Source organism: Mesoplodon mirus (assembly GCF_964341445.2).
Source record: "Mesoplodon mirus genome assembly, chromosome: 3".
Taxonomy (NCBI): domain Eukaryota; kingdom Metazoa; phylum Chordata; class Mammalia; order Artiodactyla; family Ziphiidae; genus Mesoplodon; species Mesoplodon mirus.
In genome coordinates, this window is record NC_138978.1 from 128,188,330 (window position 1) to 128,206,561 (window position 18,232).

Sequence of the window (18,232 nt, forward strand, 5' to 3'; positions counted from 1 at the left end):
AGGACCAGAGACCCTGGAGTTCAGTGGCACTTGCTCTGCATTGGCAGTTGAGGGTGGCTGAGGTCCTTATACTGCCCACCTGGAGGTCCTGGGGCAAGTTATGAATCTCTAGGGTCTCAGTTTCTTCATCTTTAAGGTGGAGATAACAAGGGCTCCCCTGCCTATTTCTCCGAGGCCAGATTACAATTGCAGACCTTTATGTGCTTTGTGAACTCCAGAATGCTGTAGACATTTCATTTCTTAGTATCCTGTGACCCTTGTTTTTTCTATTTTCTCAATTATAAGTTCCTTGAAGGCAAAGAACGTGCCTCAACTTCCTGGTCACTGCCCACCATGCCATGAAGAGTAACTCAGAAGACTGTGGGGACCTTATACCTTCTGTTAGCAGTCTACCCAAGGCTGGTTTTCTGACTCGTGGCTCCAATGGGAAGGCTCCTGGGCTTGCTATGGAACTTCTACTTGCAACAGGCTGCCATCTATTGGGATTGAAGCCAAAGGTACCAATCTCACTAAACATGCTTTGAACACCACCTTGCACTCTGCTCAGAGTTGTTGTGGATACACAGTTGAATCAGACATGATCTCTGCTCTCAAAGAGTTTACAAGTAAAGTGGATAGTACATACAAATGGCCAATAATGCAGAACACCATGTTATTATAATCAAAGTGGAGGCCCCAAATAACGATAAAATTACAAAGACAGAGAGACCAGGGCAAGCTTCCTAGGGTTGTTGCATTTGAGCTGGCCTTAGAGGATGAGTAGGCCTTGGATAAGTGCAACTGGTGCAGAAGTCGTGCCAGGCAGAGAAGACAATAGTCTTCTATTATCAGCAAGACATAGTCAGCAAAGACATAGTCAGCAGGTTGTTGGAGAAAGATTACACTGGGGGGAAGTGAGCGCTGGGCGACGTGTAAGAAAGAGAAAACTGGCAAGTTTTGCCTTGGGACCTAGCCTTGGGGGACCTTGATTTTCCTGCTAGAAAGCCTTGGCTCATCTCAGAAGTGAAATGAAATCATTACAGCTGATGCACTCAGCTGAAGGGCTCAGATGGGCCATCTGGGCTGACTCCAAGGGGAAAGTGGGCATGGCATTGCCAAGGCAACCAAAGAAGGCAGAGTCAAGGTGGTGCAGGCCTGGCCCCAGTTTTGACCAGTGCGGTGGTACTGTGAAGCCTCTAATGTCAGTGGGATATAGACAGGAAAGGGCTTTCTTTCTTCCAGCTACAGCCTCCAAACTGCCCTGTGGTATCTCCTTTCTTTGCCCATTGATGGTGCCTCAGGCAATGCTTAGAACATTTCACTTTGGTCGTTAAAACATCCAGTCGAATCTGAACTTCAGTCTTACACTGAATTCAAAGTCCCTTCCCATTGGCCTGACCGCTGGCCCAGAGACCTGCTCTGGGAGGAAGGTGAGGACTATTCTTTCACTCTTCCTCCACCTTTCTCCCTCCTTCCTCTCCTGGGTCTTCCTTCTCTCTCTCCACCAGGGAATCGGGGCCCTGGAGGAAGGATGGGAAGACAGGGAAAGTTCTTAAGAAAGTTCTTAAGAATGGAGTGCTATCAGTGCCTTCGTGTAGCAAGTCCCCGCCAGATGTCTCTTGTTAGGGGCATATGTGAGTTCTTCAAGAGGCCCCGCTGGGATGTTACGCTGCCCAGGAACCAGGTATGGCCAATGCATGCTCAGCTTGGCCTCCAGTTTGAGACGATGTCAAACTCTATTTGACCCTTAGTCACTGCCCATAGGAGTTCAACCAGTGGCCTCTTACTAAGGGGGTCACTTGAAATTGACTGGCCGTTCCCTTGAACTTGGTACCTTTAGGGTATTCTAAGCATGACTTCCAGGATATTCACTTGACTGAAAGAAAATAACGCATCCTGACCATACCAAGTACGGGGGATAAGGCATGCACTGCTGCCCTGTCTCTCTACCCCACCATCACCCTCAAGATGGACTCCTGTCTTCAGAGTGCTCTAGTCAAGAAGAAGGCATCAGTCTGTATGTTCACAGGTATCTCCTCTCCAACCACTCTATCACCCCCATCAATGTGGCTCTGTGTTTCTGTCACTCAGCAAGCATCCAGCCAGGAATGAGGGACCAGCCTCCCCTTCTCATAGGTACCTGCATCCAGTCTCAGTGAAGGGGTTCTTTTCTGTCCCCTTCACTTGGCTTGGGTATCAGGGTCCCTTGCCTCTCCTGGGCCCCCTGAAGGGGTGGGGTAAAGCCACAGCATTGCCCCCGAGTACCCCTTATTCTTAAATTTCAATCCTCTATGAATATTGGCTCAGGAAGTATAGGGTAAAAGTCACAGAATCAGCTCAACATTTTTTTTCTTTTATTAAAGTATAGTTGCTGTACAATATTATGTAAGTTACATGTGTACAATATAGTGTTTCACAAATTTTAAAGGTTATACTCCATTTATAGTTATTATAAAATATTGGCTCTATTCCCTGTGCTGTACAATTAATATTTGTAGCTTATTTTATACCCAATAGTTTGCATCTCTTAATCCCTTACCCCTGTATTGCCCCGCTCCCTGCCACAGCCACAGGTAGCCACTAGTTTGTTCCCTATATCTGTGAGTCTGCTTCTTTTTTGTTATATTCACTAGTTTGTTTTAGTTTAGGTTCCACATGTAAATGATATCATACAGTATTTGTCTTTTTCTGTCTGACTTATTTCACTTAGCATAATGCCCTCCAAGTCCATCCATGTTGCTTCATATGCAAAATTTCATTCCTTTTTATGGCGAGTAGTATTCCACTGTATATATACCACACCTTCTTTAACCATTCATCTGTTGATGGACACTCGGGTTGCTTCCATACCTTGGCTGTTGTAAATAATGCTGCCATGAACACTGGGGTGCATATATCTTTTCAAATTAGTGTTTTTGTTTTTTACTGATATATACCCAGGAGTGGAATTGCTGGGTCATATGGTAGTTCTATCTTTAAATTTTTGAGGAACCTCCAAACTGTTTTCCACAGTGGCTGCACCAATTTGCATTCCCACAAATAGCATACATCAGCTCATCTATCTTAATAAGTCCTGTGTGGAAGCATCTCGTAGTTCCTCTTTAGACTATGAGGGGACCTCCTGGCCTCACCTTGGGGCTTGAGCCAAAATTGTAAAACAATAGGAAAATTCCATTCCGTTTTCTGTTCCATTAGTGATGCTTGAGGGCAGAGTCCCACTGTCAGCACGATTGACATTTTGGGGCTGATAGTTCTTTGTTGTAGGGGGCTGCCCCGTGTGTCATAGATGTTTAGCAGCATCCCTGGCATCTACCCAATAGATCTCCCCACCCCCGTTGTGACAATCTCTTCAGACATTGTTAAACCTCCCATCCCCTGGGGGGCAGGGAGGTAGCAAAATTGCCTCCTGATGAGAACTACTGCCTAACAGAAAAAAGGAAGTCTTTGAAAGTTTTTGAGCAAGGAAGTAACATAACATTATCATCAAATATCATTTGATTAGTTTCACTGAATGATATGAACAGGAGTGGCCAAGGCCAAGAAATGCTTGCTGTGCAAGTGACATCTTTTTAATAACCCCTCATAATGTACAACATTACATACATTACATTATCTCACCCATTTCCACAGCCACCATCTGAGGAAGGTAGGGGACTGTGTTTCACTGATGAAGTGTAAACACAGAGGAGGAGGCTAATATGGGGAGCTATCAGGCTGAAGAATAAGTGTGCAGAGGAGAGAAGTGGAGAGGGGGTTTTCCATGGAGTCTAGGACTTTCTTTTCAGAGCAGGAATCCTGTAGAAAATATCTGGATCAGTAATAATAGGTACTGTAACAGAAATTAATTGAGAGCTGACCATGTGCTGTGTGTCTCATAGATCCCCTCACTTAAATCTCTCAATAAGCCCTGTGAAGAGGTAATATTATTATTCCCAGTTTACAAAGTCTAAGTTTGCAAAAACTAAGTTCCAGGAGGTTAAGTCACGTGCCAAAGGTCACTCAGTGATCAGAGATGGGATTTTAACGGAAGCCGCTGGGCTGACTCCAGAGCCCTTGCTTATAACCACGGCAACATCCTAAACTAGTTTCCAGCGTGTAACTCAGAACATAGGCTCTACAGTTTCCAAACCTCTTCCAATTGTGTAGCCTTTGCAGCTCACACAAGGCTCTCCCATGTGATGTGTAGTGTCAGCATGGATAGGTAAGTGGGGCCTTAGTCCCATTTTACTTATGAACATACAAACTAGAATACAGGTGTTAAACCAAAACTAGAAACCAGAATGGTTTGATTCTTTGCACAGTACTTTGGATGATCCTGACCAGAATGTGGAATAGAATGTTCTGTAATCTCAGAGCCAGAGATTAAGTTTTAACTACAATCTCACACTTCAGAAGAAAATTAACTAATACTTTTGCCCATCTTCTATGGCAGATACTATGATAAAAGCTTTGCACACATTATCTATATCATCTTGGCAAGAATCCTGAGGCAAAGAGTATAATTATCCCAACTTACAGATCAGGTCACTGAGGCTTGGCAAGACTGATGTCCATCACGAATGGCAAAGTCAGGACTCAAACTCAAGTATGTCTTGTGCCAAGGCACATACATGCTCTTACACTGGGCTTCCTGCATCTTTTTATCTTTTATCCTTACGAGGTGGGTATTATTATCTGATGTTTGCAAATAAGGGAAAGAAAGAAGAGCCAGAAAGGTGAAACAACTTCCTTCCAAACACAAGACCACCAGCAGGTGGATCCAGGAGCCAGGCTCTGGCTGGCTGTGTCCAGAATCCATACTCTTCACCCCGGAGCCTTGGGTTCCGGCTCCATGAGAACTCTTGGGAACACAAGACTGACTCCCCTGATTTTGTTACCTGTGTAAGTCAGCCTGGGGAGTATGGGGCTGTGAGTCTCAGGGAACATTAATCAGCATTGCTGGGACAATCTGTTCTCTCCATGAGCTGACTTCTCTAGTTGGTGACGTGAGCTGAATGAGGAAAGTCTCTCTTCAGGGTTGTAGGCTCTAGAAGCTTCTTGTGGCTGCTGTGGATCAGAGCCTTAAAGAATATTGAACATTCACTCAGTTGCTCATCCTGGAGTGTGAGGGGGACCAGGTCAGGAAGGAGGTGGCCTTAGGGACCCCGAATGTCATGGGACCAGCCTGGGGAGAGATGCCTGCCCAGCTCCTGCCTAGCTCAGAGGGTTCTGTGGCAGCAATTCCAGGAGACACCACGTGATCTATGTTCAGACGCCCTGCTGGGCATTCATCAGCCTGAATTTTGCTCCAGGCAAGAGCTAGGGTTCAGTGAGGAAGGGATCAGATATTGGAATGGAACTAGGGTTACCACACCTGGGGCATGATGGGTTTCCATGGAAGCCCCATGTTACCTATAAGGCAGCTGAAGGTGTCCAGTGAGTTATGCTGGCAGAGGGAAGAGGTCAGGGAGCCCAGCATTAAATTCCAGTCTCCTCCCACCCCAATCATTTTCATCATGGTTCACAAACAAATGCAGATGAAAAAACAAATGGAAAAAAACAGCATAATTGATTTTAATTCCATTGCTTAATGTCCAAGTCTAAGGGATCCCTAAACTTTTCTTTCACAGGAATAAAGCAATTTTTATTTCTTCAAAATTGCATGATCACTGATGAATATATTTGGACTGGAGAGTTAGCCCTGGGGTTTTTCTGAGAGGACAACTTGCTGATGCGGAATGACGCAGCTGCCATCAAAAAAACCTTTAGGGAATTCTTTCCAGTCGTGTGGAACCCAATTCAACAACACACTTTTACTATGTGCCTACTGCATGCCAGACCCCAGGTCAGGTTCTGGTGGTATGAAGAAGGTAAGCCATGTGCAGCTGTTCAGGTTGTATACTCTACAACCCTAAGGGGCATAGAATTGTGTATCCATTAAGTCCTGTTTCTGCAGATGGCAGGAGGGTGACTTGAACAAGATGGGCTGTATAGGCTGGCTGTGATGTCAGTTAGACACAATTTCTACCCTCAGGGAGCTCACTGTCCAGCAGACAGCAGGGCTCTAAGACACTAGGTGATCATAGGCTAGAAGCTGGAAGAGCTTTTCTCTCTTCCCCTTTTAACACATTATTGACCAGGGGATTTTTGCAGAAACTAATGCCTGTGGCCAGCAATTTGTTATGTAAGTGAATATTGAAACACTCCGGTCAACAACGTTTGGGTAACAAAAGACGTATTAATATGTCTCTGGTCAGTAACTTGTTAAGAACAGGCTACATATAGTTAGATAATGATGGAAAACAAATTTGGTGCACTCTGGTCTTTTTGTTATTGTTGCTAGTTAAGGACAGAAAGTCCATTCCTTTACCATTACCACCTCCCACCCACTCCCAGGACCTGTGTCTTCCCCCTTCAAGAGCACATCTTCTCTAACCTAAATAGGAAAGAATTTGAAGAAGAATAGATACATGTGTATGTATAACTGAATCACTTTGCTGTACACCTGAAACTAACACAACATTGTTAATCAACTATGCTCCAATATAAAATAAAAATTAAAAACAAAAGAGCATCTACTCTTGCCCTTATACTCCATTACCCCGTCAGGACAAGGCTGTTAGTACTCATTATTCTTAGGAGGAAAAGAGCAAAAAACAAACAAACAAACAAAAAACCAAGCTGGCTCTGAAAGACAATGTTTCTTCCCAATCTCTCCAGGGGCTACCCTGAGGCAAAGCTAGCTGTGCCCAGCTTAGACATGGGGTATCTAACTATGGGATTTATTGTTTCAGGACCCCAGCCCCAGCCCCCATTCCTAACCCCCCATACCTTTCCTCCCACATCTGAGATAACTGCCCTGCTGCACAATAATTCACCCCATGCTCCAAGCAGTGCCAATATCACATATATTACTTTATTATTTGGTCATTGGCTTTCCAATGCAAGTGAAAAAATAATTTAAACTAATTATATGTACAGAGGCTTGGTTAGTTTTCCCAAGAACTTCCAGAAAGATCCCCAGCCCCTTAGGTAGCAAAGAAGGGTTACTGTTAACAAAACAAAACTATACAAAACTCCACCTATAAAAGTCGCATGTGTAGAAAGGTTTCTTTATTATAAGCATCACGTTTGGGGAACAGGAAGGGTTGGGGGTGGGGGGTGGAGGAACGTGTGCAGGGGGGTGGTCCACACACACCTGCCCTGACTAGTCCTGTGTAGGAGACCATGGCTGGTGAGGCTCAGGTGATCTGCAGTGGGGTCTCCAACATCTCCATTAGGAAGGTGTCAATGGGTGTGTCCCCGATGAGCTTGAAGAAGAAGAGGTGCTCCAGGCATTTCAAGCCGATGGAGCGCAAGGCTGGGAGGCGCAGCAGCAGCTTGGCAAACCTGTGGAGAAGCAAGGAGACATTAAGAACTGGGGAACCAGCATGCACGGGGCAGCTGCTGGCATGAGGCAGCTCACTTGGTCTTCTTCACCAATCTGTGATTAGAAGAAAGAGCCTGGTTGGGGAGACTAAGGCAGTTGGAGAATCTGTAATCCTGGAGAGCTTCAGAAATAGGCTAGAGGTCTTGTTATGCTTCTTAAAGGTGGAAGTTGGATCCTGTGACCTCTTGAGAATCTCTTGAATTATGTGGCCACATCCCAGAATTGCCCTCAGCACCCCCATTCGTGGTGGGCGAGAGGAAGAGCTAGCCTACTGATGCTGACTCACATCTCCAACCCTAACCAGCTGGTGTTCCTTACATTCTCTGTGCCTGGGGATTCCTGGGAAGATTGGCCAAAGCATTTAGAACAGCACAGCACAGCAGATGTGCAGAATCCACAGGGTCTCTCACCACTGGCTGAATGTGTTTGTGTACAAACCACGCACCAGGCAGTGAGATAGGTTCTGGGATCCAGGAAGAGCCCCCCACTCTCCGGACCAGCAGTTCTCATCTCCTCGCCAGACTATGCTTTTCCTCATACCACACTTACTTTAAGCAATGCAACCTCAATGTGCCTCAGTTACCACATTTCTGTTACCCATTTATAACCACTATGTACATCAGCTTCGTAGTCTGTGCTCACTTTTATTTTGTTTTGTTTATTTTTTTTAATTTTTTTGTCTAAGTGACTTTCTTTTCTAAATTTTTTGAAAATTTTTATTGAAATATAGTTGATTTACAATGTTGTGTTAGTTTCAGGTGTACAGCAAAGTGACTCCATTATATATATATATATATATATATATATATATATATATATATATATATATATATATACATATATATATTCTTTTTTAGATTCTTTTCCATTATAGGTTATTACAAGATATTGAATATAGTTCCCTGTGCTATATAGTGGTCCTTGTTGGTTGTCTATTTTATATATAGTAGTGTGTATATTTGAATCCCAAACTCCTAATTTATCCCTCCGCCCCCTTTCAACTTTGGTAACCATAATTTCTTTTCTATGTCTGTGAGTCTATTTCTGTTTTGTAAATAAGTTCATTTATATCAATTTTTTAGATTCCACATATAATCAGTGTCATATATTTGTCTTTCTCTGTCTGATTTACTTCACTTAGTATGATGATCTCTAGCCACTACAGAGAATAGTATGCAGGTTCCTTAAAAAACTAAAAATAGAGCTACCATATGATCCAGCAATCCCACTCCTGGGCGTATATCCGGAGAAAATTCTAATTCAAAAAGATTCATGCACCCCAATGTTCACTGCAGCACTGTTTACAATAGCCAGGTCATGGAAGCAACCTAAATGTCCATCAGCAGACGAATGGATAAAAAAGATGCGGGGTGTGTGTGTATACACACACACACACACACACACACACACACACACACAATGGAATATTACCCAACCATAAAAAATAATGAAATAATGCCATTTGCAGCAACATGGATGTGCTTACCTTTCAGTTAGGAAGAGAGAGAGACAGAAAATAGTAGCCTTCACCCCTGAGGGGCCCACAGTCTGGAGAGATAATACCCACACCCATGCATACACACACACTCACATATGCCTCCCACACATGTGCACACACATACCCTCACCACTCTCACACATACACACACGTGTGCACACACATTCACTCGCACTCTTATACACCCTCACACACATGAGCTTGCACATATTCACATGTGTAAAAGTATACACACACATTCTCCTCCATTCTCACCTGCCCTCACACACTGGTACACCCACACACACAAATGCATGTGTACACACACACACACACACACACACACTCTTCTATAATTAAGGACCTTAGTTGTAAGGCTTACCAAAGGGAAAGAGACTAGTGTGTGAAGGAATTAGCCTCACACATACAGAGTCCTTTTCAGGCTCCTCAATCTTCCACATTTCCAACATGCTTCGGTGGTCCTTCTTCATCTCTCAAAATCCTTTTTGCCAGTGAAGCTTATTTTTAATGTTATTACTGATAATGACTGGAAATCAAATCACTCTAATCACAATTTCCAATAAAAAGTACAGGAATCGAAATCTTGTTAGTCATGGTGGCCTTAAATCAGCAACTTCCGGTTGGGCCGGATCTTCACTGGCCGTCACAACATTATTTCACAAGAAGTTTTCAAATTGGAGTTTTAATACTCCTCGAAAATGCATATAGGCCTATATTCATGCCAAAAGAAGTTTTAAGGAAATGTGGCAATATAAGAAGAACAGAGTGGCACCATCTAAAAAGGTAAGAATTACCTCCCTACATGGAAAAATTAAAGGTCTATACCAAGGCCAACACACACCTTCAAAACGTTTGATTAGAAAGCCTCTAAGTGGGACTTCCCTGGCTGTCCAGTGGTTAGGGTTGTGTATTTCCACTGCAGGGAGCACAGGTTTGATCCCTGGTCAGGGAACTAAGATACCACAGGCCTCTCGATGTGGAAAAAAAAAAAGGAAGCCTCTGAGTGCATCTGAATGGTATCACCGTTAGATAAGAACAAGGAGGCTGAGCTCCTGGTCAAGGCCCTGCCACGAAAGAGGTTTCTGTAATTAGGCAAACAAAATGGCTTCTTTATAAAATGTGAAGTTAGGCTGACATTAGCTCTGAAAATGTATTTTTTTACTCTAAAAATGCCAAAGTTTTACAATGTGTAAAATGCTAACCATTCTAGATGCAAACTATTATATATAGAATGGATAAACAGCAAGGGCCTACTGTATAGCACAGGGAACTATATTCAACACCCTGTGATAAACTATAATAAAAAGAATATGAAAAAGAATGTATATATATATATATATGTATATATATATATAAAACAATCACTGTGCTACACAGCAGAAATTAACACATTGTAAATCAACTATACTTCAATAAAATAATTTTTAAAAATGCTAACCACAAGACTGCTGTCTTTGCTGTCTGTCCCAGGTTTGGGAGCTAATATCAGGATATAGAAATAAACACACCCGCTAATAGCCATAGCCACAGGGCGGCCGTCGCCTTCCTCGCTCACATGTTTGGCAACAAGGGGGACTCACAGCCTCTGAAGGCACCTGCTGTGTGAGAGAGAGAAGGTTCCTGCAAGCTCTGCCCCCTCCTGAGTTTTGATCTCTGCTTCTGGCTAGAGGAAGCAGAACTCGCCCCTGTGAGGTGTACTTCTGAAAAGTCTCCACGGAGTGGCAGCCCTCCACCACCAAGAAAACGGCCTTGACAGGGCTGTGTGCCACCAGGAACCCCCTCAACCACTTTCTGCAAACGAGAGGCGACCAGCCTTCGGCACACTTGCCCACCTGGTTGAGCCAAGTGACATCCCTGATGGACCTGCTCAGCTTCAGGGTGGTCACCCGCTGTCCGGGCTGTACTGGATGCACCCAAGGGACATGCAGGGGCCCAGTCCCTGCACTCCCTCCCTGAATTCCCAGGCCCTGCCCTGGGCCAGGCAACAAGTGTCGGCATCTCTGCCTAGTGCCTGGGGGCTGCCCAGGCCCCTGGCAGTCCCCTTCTTGGGAAAACAGGCAAGTTCCAAAGTTTTTAAAGTGTTATTCATTAGAAACAATCTAAATGTCAACCACAGAGTGATGACTAGATACATTAGGCTACAGCCATCCTGTGAAATATTACAAAAGCATTGAAAATAAGAATTTTGTACTTTTCAATATCTGATAAAATGCCTAAAATAGCTAATGAAGCAAAATAATACACCAAACCATATGATTTCAGATCTGTAAATATACATTTCTATGTATACATACATTGATACACAAAGCTGCTAGAAAGAAATATACCTCCCAAATTTACAATCAGTTTATATTACCCTATTTATTTAAAAACATTTTCCTTATTTCCTACCAAAGCATGCTTGGCTTTTATAATAAGATAAAAAAGAGTTCTGTAACAAAACTGAGTTATTTGTAATGAGGTGGATAGACCTAGAGTCTGTCATACAGAGTGAAGTAAGTCAGAAAGAGAAAGACAAATACCGTATGCTAACACATATATATGGAATTTAAGAAAAAAAAAGATGTCATGAAGAACCTAGGGATAAAACAGGAATAAAGACACAGACCTACTAGAGAATGGACTTGAGGATATGGGAAGGGGGAAGGGTAAGCTGTGACAAAGCGAGAGAGAGGCATGGACATATATACAGTACCAAACATAAGGTAGATAGCTAGTGGGAAGCAGCTGCATAGCACAGGGAGATCAGCTTGGTGCTTTGCGACCGCCTGGAGGAGTGGGATAGGGAGGGTGGGAGGGAGGGAGACACAAGAGGGAAGGGATATGGGAACATATGTATATGTATAACTGATTCACTTCGTTATACAGCAGAAACTAACACACCATTGTGAAGCAATTATACTCCAGTAAAGCTGTAAAAAAAAAATGAGTTCTATGTTTTTGTTTGTTTGTTTGTTTGTTTGTTTTGTGATACGCGGGCCTCTCACTGTTGTGGCCTCTCCCATTGCGGAGCACAGTCTCTGGACGCGCAGGTTCAGCGTCCATGGCTCACGGGCCCAGCTGCTTTGCGGCATGTGGGATCTTCCCGGACCGGGGTATGAACCCGTGTCCCCTGCATCAGCAGGCAGACTCTCAACCACTGCGCCACCAGGGAAGCCCAAGAGTTCTGTTTTTTAAAGAGGTAAACAGCACTACCTAGAGCCAAGTCCAGGAAAAGGATGAATATGAGCCTTCCTAGTTCTAATGCCCTGCACACAATATGTGCACACACATACACACACACACAAACATGAGTAATGCTGCCTTACAGCTGGGAGATTCGGTGGATGTCATCCAGCACAGGGCTTTCAGTCAGCTCTCATTGGCCAGAAGCTGAGCTGATGCTGGCAGCCAGGCCTTGCTTGTTGGGTAGGGCTCTTTCAATCTCACCCATTTCAGATGTAGGAGAGACTGCCAGGTGCCTATCAAAATCCATTCTCCCCTTCTTCCTTGGCATCCAGCTGCACACATTCTCCAATCTCCTTGGCTAGCTGGTCCATGTGACCAAGTTTTAGCCAATGGAAGTGAGTAAAGGGAGGGGGTACCCTTTCCACGTCAATGTGTTGCCCATATAGCCTCACCTGTGTGCTCCCTCTCCTCTTTCCCTTCCACCATCAGCATACAAAACACAATGAGAGGGCTTCCCTGGTGACGCAGTGGTTGAGAGTCCACCTGCTGATGCAGGGGACACGGGTACGTGCCCTGGTCTGGGAGGATCCCACATGCCGCGGAGCGGCTAGGCCCATGAGCCATGGACGCTGAGCCTGCGCATCTGGAGCCTGTGTTCCGCAATGGGAGAGGCCGCAATAGTGAGAGGCCCGCGTACCGCAAAAAAAAACAAAAAACAAAAAACAATGAGACTCGGCAACATGGTGTAACCCCAGGAAGGAAGGAGCCTGGGTCCCTAAGCGATGGTGTGGAAGAAAGCCACCACACTAGACTGATTACCCATCCAGGACTGATTTGTGAGGAAGAAGTAAACTTGTGTTCAACTATTGATATTTGGGAAGTCTGTTGTCACAGCTTAGTCTCCATAACACACAAGGCCTACACACATTGTATCAACTGGCTGGACCCCACTCACACAGATGCATTCATTGCCTGTGATAAAAAACGAGCTCAGCCTCTTCTGGACAACTGAGAGATAGTGGCTTATGATCCAGGAAAAATGGGCTAATGGAAATTAGACTCCACAGAGGAATAAAAGTCATCAGTGAGAATTGGGAGCATAGGTAATTAATCCTAAAAACAAACTCATGCCTTTAAAGAAGTTTTTTTTTCAAGTTTCATTTTCCATTTTCTGTGAGGTTTGAGGATCATATTCTCTCTTTTTAACTAGAGTTAGTGGAGGAGGAAAACTTTTATTCAGCGGTATTTGGGGGAAACATTTGGGAAAAGGATTTTTTAACCACTCAGGAATACTGGTAGATGGCCTCAGAGATCCTCTGACCCATGTCTTCCTTTTCAGACAAGAAGCCCAGACCCAGGACCTTGCCAGAAGCTACAGATGGCACCCTCAGGGCCAGTGGTCACCTCTCTTGGGTACCAAAGCCTGTACCTTTTACTGCAGGGGGGCTTCCATGAGGGCAAAGCAGAAAGCAATGCAGTCACACTGAAAAGCACAAGCTCTTCGAAATCAGACAAACTTGGGTTCACAACCTGCCCCACCATGCACCAGCTCTGTGACCCCGGGCAAGGTTCCTTTCTCAGCCTTGGGGCCTCTTTAGAAATTGGAGCTAAGGATTCCCACCATCGTTCGTTCACTGGGGTGTTCATTCAACATTTAAAGATGAATACTAATTGTTAAGCTCTGATGCCAAAGTGGTGAACAGTGGGTGAACAAGACGGACGAGACCTCCAGTTTCATGGAGCCAGTGTCTGAGTAGCTTTGAGATGGTTGTGAAAAAATCTAGACAGTGCCTGCTGCATGTCGCCATTCATTAATGGCAGATCAGAAGAGTTGCTGCGGTTGTTACCATTCTTCCAGGACTCCCTCACCTGCCTGGTTGTTCCGGGTACTTCTGCTTGGTGTAGGCCTCGAGGGTGGCATAAACCTTCTCTCGCAGAGTCTCCACCTCAGAGGGGTTGGATAGACCCTTGGCATCTGAAAAAGACAGCTGATTCAACCTCTCCTTACACACCTCTGCGGGACACCCTTCTACAGAGTCTGTCCCCATTCACACAGGCCACCTCCCGCAGAGTTACGAGAGACACGCTGGATGGGGGACATTGTGAAATACACAAAGCCAGCCCTTTGTGCCCTCACACCTCCTTCCTGTGCCCAATCTACCCAATAAACTCTTGGAGCAAAGGTACGCACGGCTGACTCCAAGGAGGAGAGTTTTCTTTTATCCGGGCCATTCTAGAAATACTACCTTCACACATTTATTGAGTGCTTACTATGTGCTAAGCATGGACTGAATAAAGAGATGGGGTACAAAAACCCGACAGATCCACATCCTGCATCAATTAACAGACCACCTAATTCAGGAGATGAAGCATATGCCTCAATTACTATGTAATTCTGAATACTCATCTTTCTTGGCCCACAGCAGCATCTGAAGAAGCTGATCACTTCCTCCTTCTTGAAACGCTTTTCCTCCCTGGGCCCCCCAGGACACTACTCTTTGGTTCGTCCCTGTCTGACTCACTGCCCCCTCTCAGGCTTCTTTGCTGGCTCTTCCTTTTCTCTGCAACCTCTAAATATCACCATGCCCCAGGGCTTAGCCCTCAGCCCTCTGCTCTGTAATGCCTCTAATTTACTCCCGGTCTCAGAGCCTTGCATGCCAGGTCTAGGCTGATAGCTCTCAAGTGCACATCTCTGGTTCTGCCTCTTCTCTGAAATCCAGACTCACATAAACAATTGCTTCCGGGAGAGCCACTCTTGGACGCTTACTATCCATCTCAGATTCTCATGTCCAAAGTCCTGATTCCTAGCCACCCACCCTTTGAACCGCCATTTCAGTAAATGAAATCTCTGTTTTTCCGAGTGTTCAAGAAAACAAAATGAAAAATTCTAAGAATTATATTTAATACCTCTCTTTCTTTCACACCCTATCAACAAATCCCATTGGCTCTGCCTAAAAATATATGTAGAACCTGACCACTTTTTACCGCCTTCTTTGCTACTACTCTAGCCCTCTGGCATCTCTCGTCCTCCCCACTTACCCCCAAACATGCACACTCCACGCCCATTTGAGACCCTTTTCAAGATGGCTCGAGGAGCAGAGGCCATGAAGAGTTGACTCTTTGTCCTCCCAAGGATAGGTCTCCTGGTCCTCCCTTATCTGTCTCTGCTGAGCTAGAGGACTAGAGAACATCAGAGCACTGGGGGCCGACCATGGAGGAGAGCTAAGCACGACATACTCACCTGGGTTAAATAGCACGATGGCTCGTAGGCACCCCAGCTCCGACTTATCCATCTGCATGTCTTTCATTTTGGAGACCAGCTCAGTCAGAACTCTGTTCACAGCAAACAATGGCAGGTGATGAGAAAATCATGAATACCAGGCCAAGGGCTGATAAAATGAATGCAACAACTATTTATTGTGTACCCACCCCATTTTCCAGTAGATGCGCCAGGTACTAGGGGCACAGAGATGAATAAGATACAGTCCCTGATCTCAAAGAGCTCACAGTTTAATTAAAGAAACAGACACAGAAGCAATACGTAGCAGCAACACAAAGCCAATAACTGCCATGATCAAAGTCCCAGGGAGCACCAAGGATGAGGCAGTGAACACAGAGAGGGAGCTGGAAAGGCAGCCTAGAGGATTTGGGAATTGGCAGAAATGCAACGGGCAAAGCAGGGTGAGGGCATCGCATGTCTGGAAGAACACCGCAAAGGACGGCGTTCCGTGACAGGGCAGAAATTTCTAGACACCATCAAGAGGTGTCAACTGAAGACCATGATGGTCTCCATGTGGAACATGTTGTGGGAAAAGGCAGGGAAGGAGTAGGGACATCTTAGATGGGCATGCACATGACCCTGGAAGACCATTTATGATAGGGTTGGGAAGGGACCACAGGGCCCTGGCATTGGACAGAGAGACTATTTTCAATCTTACTCTTCCTTTCCCAGTTCTCCATCCTTTCACCCACCCATTCGTCTCTCATCTCTTTAAATCACCTGGCTTAATTTTCCTTTAGAACCATTTAAGGCACAGAATCCCAGACTGAAGCTGTCGCTCTTATAGCAGGATTCCTCCAGAGACCCTGGTGCAGAGAGCAACAAAAACCTCAGCTCATCTTTCCCAGGTTCCTAAAGTCAGATCCTAAACCCTCATTCCCATCCAGGCCCCCTTGGATAAGCAGTTCAAACTCCCCACTCCCACCTTACTAGGTAATGTCAATAATACAGTCTCTTCCCTGGAAACCTTTAGGGATAATAGGGTCTTTCATCTGCCAGCAACTCTGTTGGCCTCTGACTGACTCCATCTCCTTGGATTACCATTTCTTTTAATCCCTTTCTCATTCTCCAGGTTTATGTTTTCATGTGCTGAAGGGTCTCTGCTTCCAGCCAGTACAGCTGATTGGGCTGTCCATACTACATCCCAGCACTACCCACAAGTACACACACACATGCACACATGTATACACAAACACATACAAGCGCCGGAAGCAGAATAGAGCCACCTGTCAAAGATGGAGCCAACCCCAGCACTGTGGGCACTGCTCCGGTGGACGTGTAAACCCGTGGCCAGAAGGATGCCATCCTGCACAGAAACCGAGCGGTGGGAAAAGGAGGCGATCAGCAATTCATTCCACCCTGCAAGAATAAGAAGGAGGCCTTGAGGGAAACCTGACCACACTCTTGCTTCATTGATAATCATCCGAGACATGTATTATTATCCTTTGGAATAAAAGCAGAACCAGAAATCCAGGGAGGTCAAAAACTAGTTCCAGACGACATCACTAATTAGTGAGGGAACAAAGGGTAAGACTGGGGTCCCCTGACTCGTGGGTATGCTCCTCCCCCACAGTCTCCCCAATGCAGCCCAGGATGGCAGCTTGAGGACAAGAACTCTTTTTTTCCCTCCAGTCCATCAACAAATATGGATTGAACACTTAATGGGTAATGGTCACTATGTTATCTGCCATGGTAGATAAAGCCAGTATACCCCGCAGTGTCTGCCCCCAGGACCTCACAACCTAGTTTTACTTCTTAGGCGTTGTTTAGTAGCACCCAGCACGGCATGTAGCTTTCCACTGACACTCAGGGATCGCTTATTATCTAATAGGGATGAAATAAGTGGACTGGCTCCCCAGGCTCAGCGAATCTTCATGAAATTTCCCTGCTGGCTCCATGACAAAGAGGAGATTTGGCATATGTCAACTGCACAGTGTCCCAGAAATGGGAGGCTAGAGAGATTACAGCATGTAGAATCTTAAAATAGGAAGGGACCCTGGAATCCATCTAGTAAAAGCCTGAGCAAAAATCTTTGGCTTCCCCTAGTTCACCTGTGAAATGGGAATATCTCTATTTTCCAATTTCATAACAGTAATGAGGCACAGCTTCAGATTGTCCTGAATAACAATTGTTTAACTGTCTTTGAAAATTAAATGCAAATTATAATGGCTGCATAAAATTTGCATGGAAAAAGAGCCTTTCTTGGTCACTAAAAGGATTCTAGGAAGCAGTTTAAGAGACCAATGGACAGAAAAATCTCATTAAATAGAAAATTCTCACCTTCTTGTAAACATGCCTTGTTTTTTAAATTATGTGCGTGTTTAAAAAGTTATTTTTCTCTGATAATAAAATGCCTGTAGAAACTAATAAAAATTTTGTTAAGTATAAAAGAGAACATTTAAATATTAAAAAAAAGAAAAAGAGTCTTACTCCTCCATTAACAGTGTTTCATTTGGAAATGAAAGTTTTGGGGGAGGGCCATCCAAATTTCAGAGCTTACCAATAATATAAAAAAGAACAACCTCGCATAGGGTTATCCTGTCTCAACAAGGTGCACAGCTTGGATGGGTTACAGCTCCATCAGGTCACTTGTTTTAGGATCCCAAGGGTAATTTCAAAATGGCAACCCAAGAAGAAAGGAGCCCTGGTATCCCTTACCTGCCCGGAGCAGAATGACCTGGTCCTCCAAGGTGAGGTCAGAGAAGTGGGGAATACGCTTGGCCCATTCAACGAGAGTAAAGAGCTGCTTGTCAGCAGCATGGCATATGTTGGTGACAGGGTCATTTGTCTAAAAAAGGAACAAAGTACTCTGAACGGACAGGTTCTAGGACTCAAACATACTCCTTCCCCATCTCCAGCCCCCTCCAAGAAATGGGAGATAGATGGAGATCTAAGACCA

The 18,232-nt window shown here is 44.8% G+C and overlaps 1 protein-coding gene across 1 annotated transcript in view; it reads right to left on the reverse strand.

Moving 5' to 3' along the window:
• Positions 1 to 7,199: 7,199 nt before the first annotated feature.
• The window catches only part of RXRG (retinoid X receptor gamma), a gene marked incomplete at both ends in the record, with an annotated part of 43,730 nt that continues 32,697 nt past the window's right edge, over positions 7,200 to 18,232 (reverse strand). The window contains 5 exons of the mRNA XM_082615178.1: positions 7,200 to 7,347; positions 13,923 to 14,028; positions 15,295 to 15,386; positions 16,560 to 16,692; positions 17,992 to 18,121. Coding sequence (XP_082471304.1) covers positions 7,200 to 7,347; positions 13,923 to 14,028; positions 15,295 to 15,386; positions 16,560 to 16,692; positions 17,992 to 18,121 — 609 coding nt within the window. The remainder of the gene's footprint in view (positions 7,348 to 13,922; positions 14,029 to 15,294; positions 15,387 to 16,559; positions 16,693 to 17,991; positions 18,122 to 18,232) is intronic.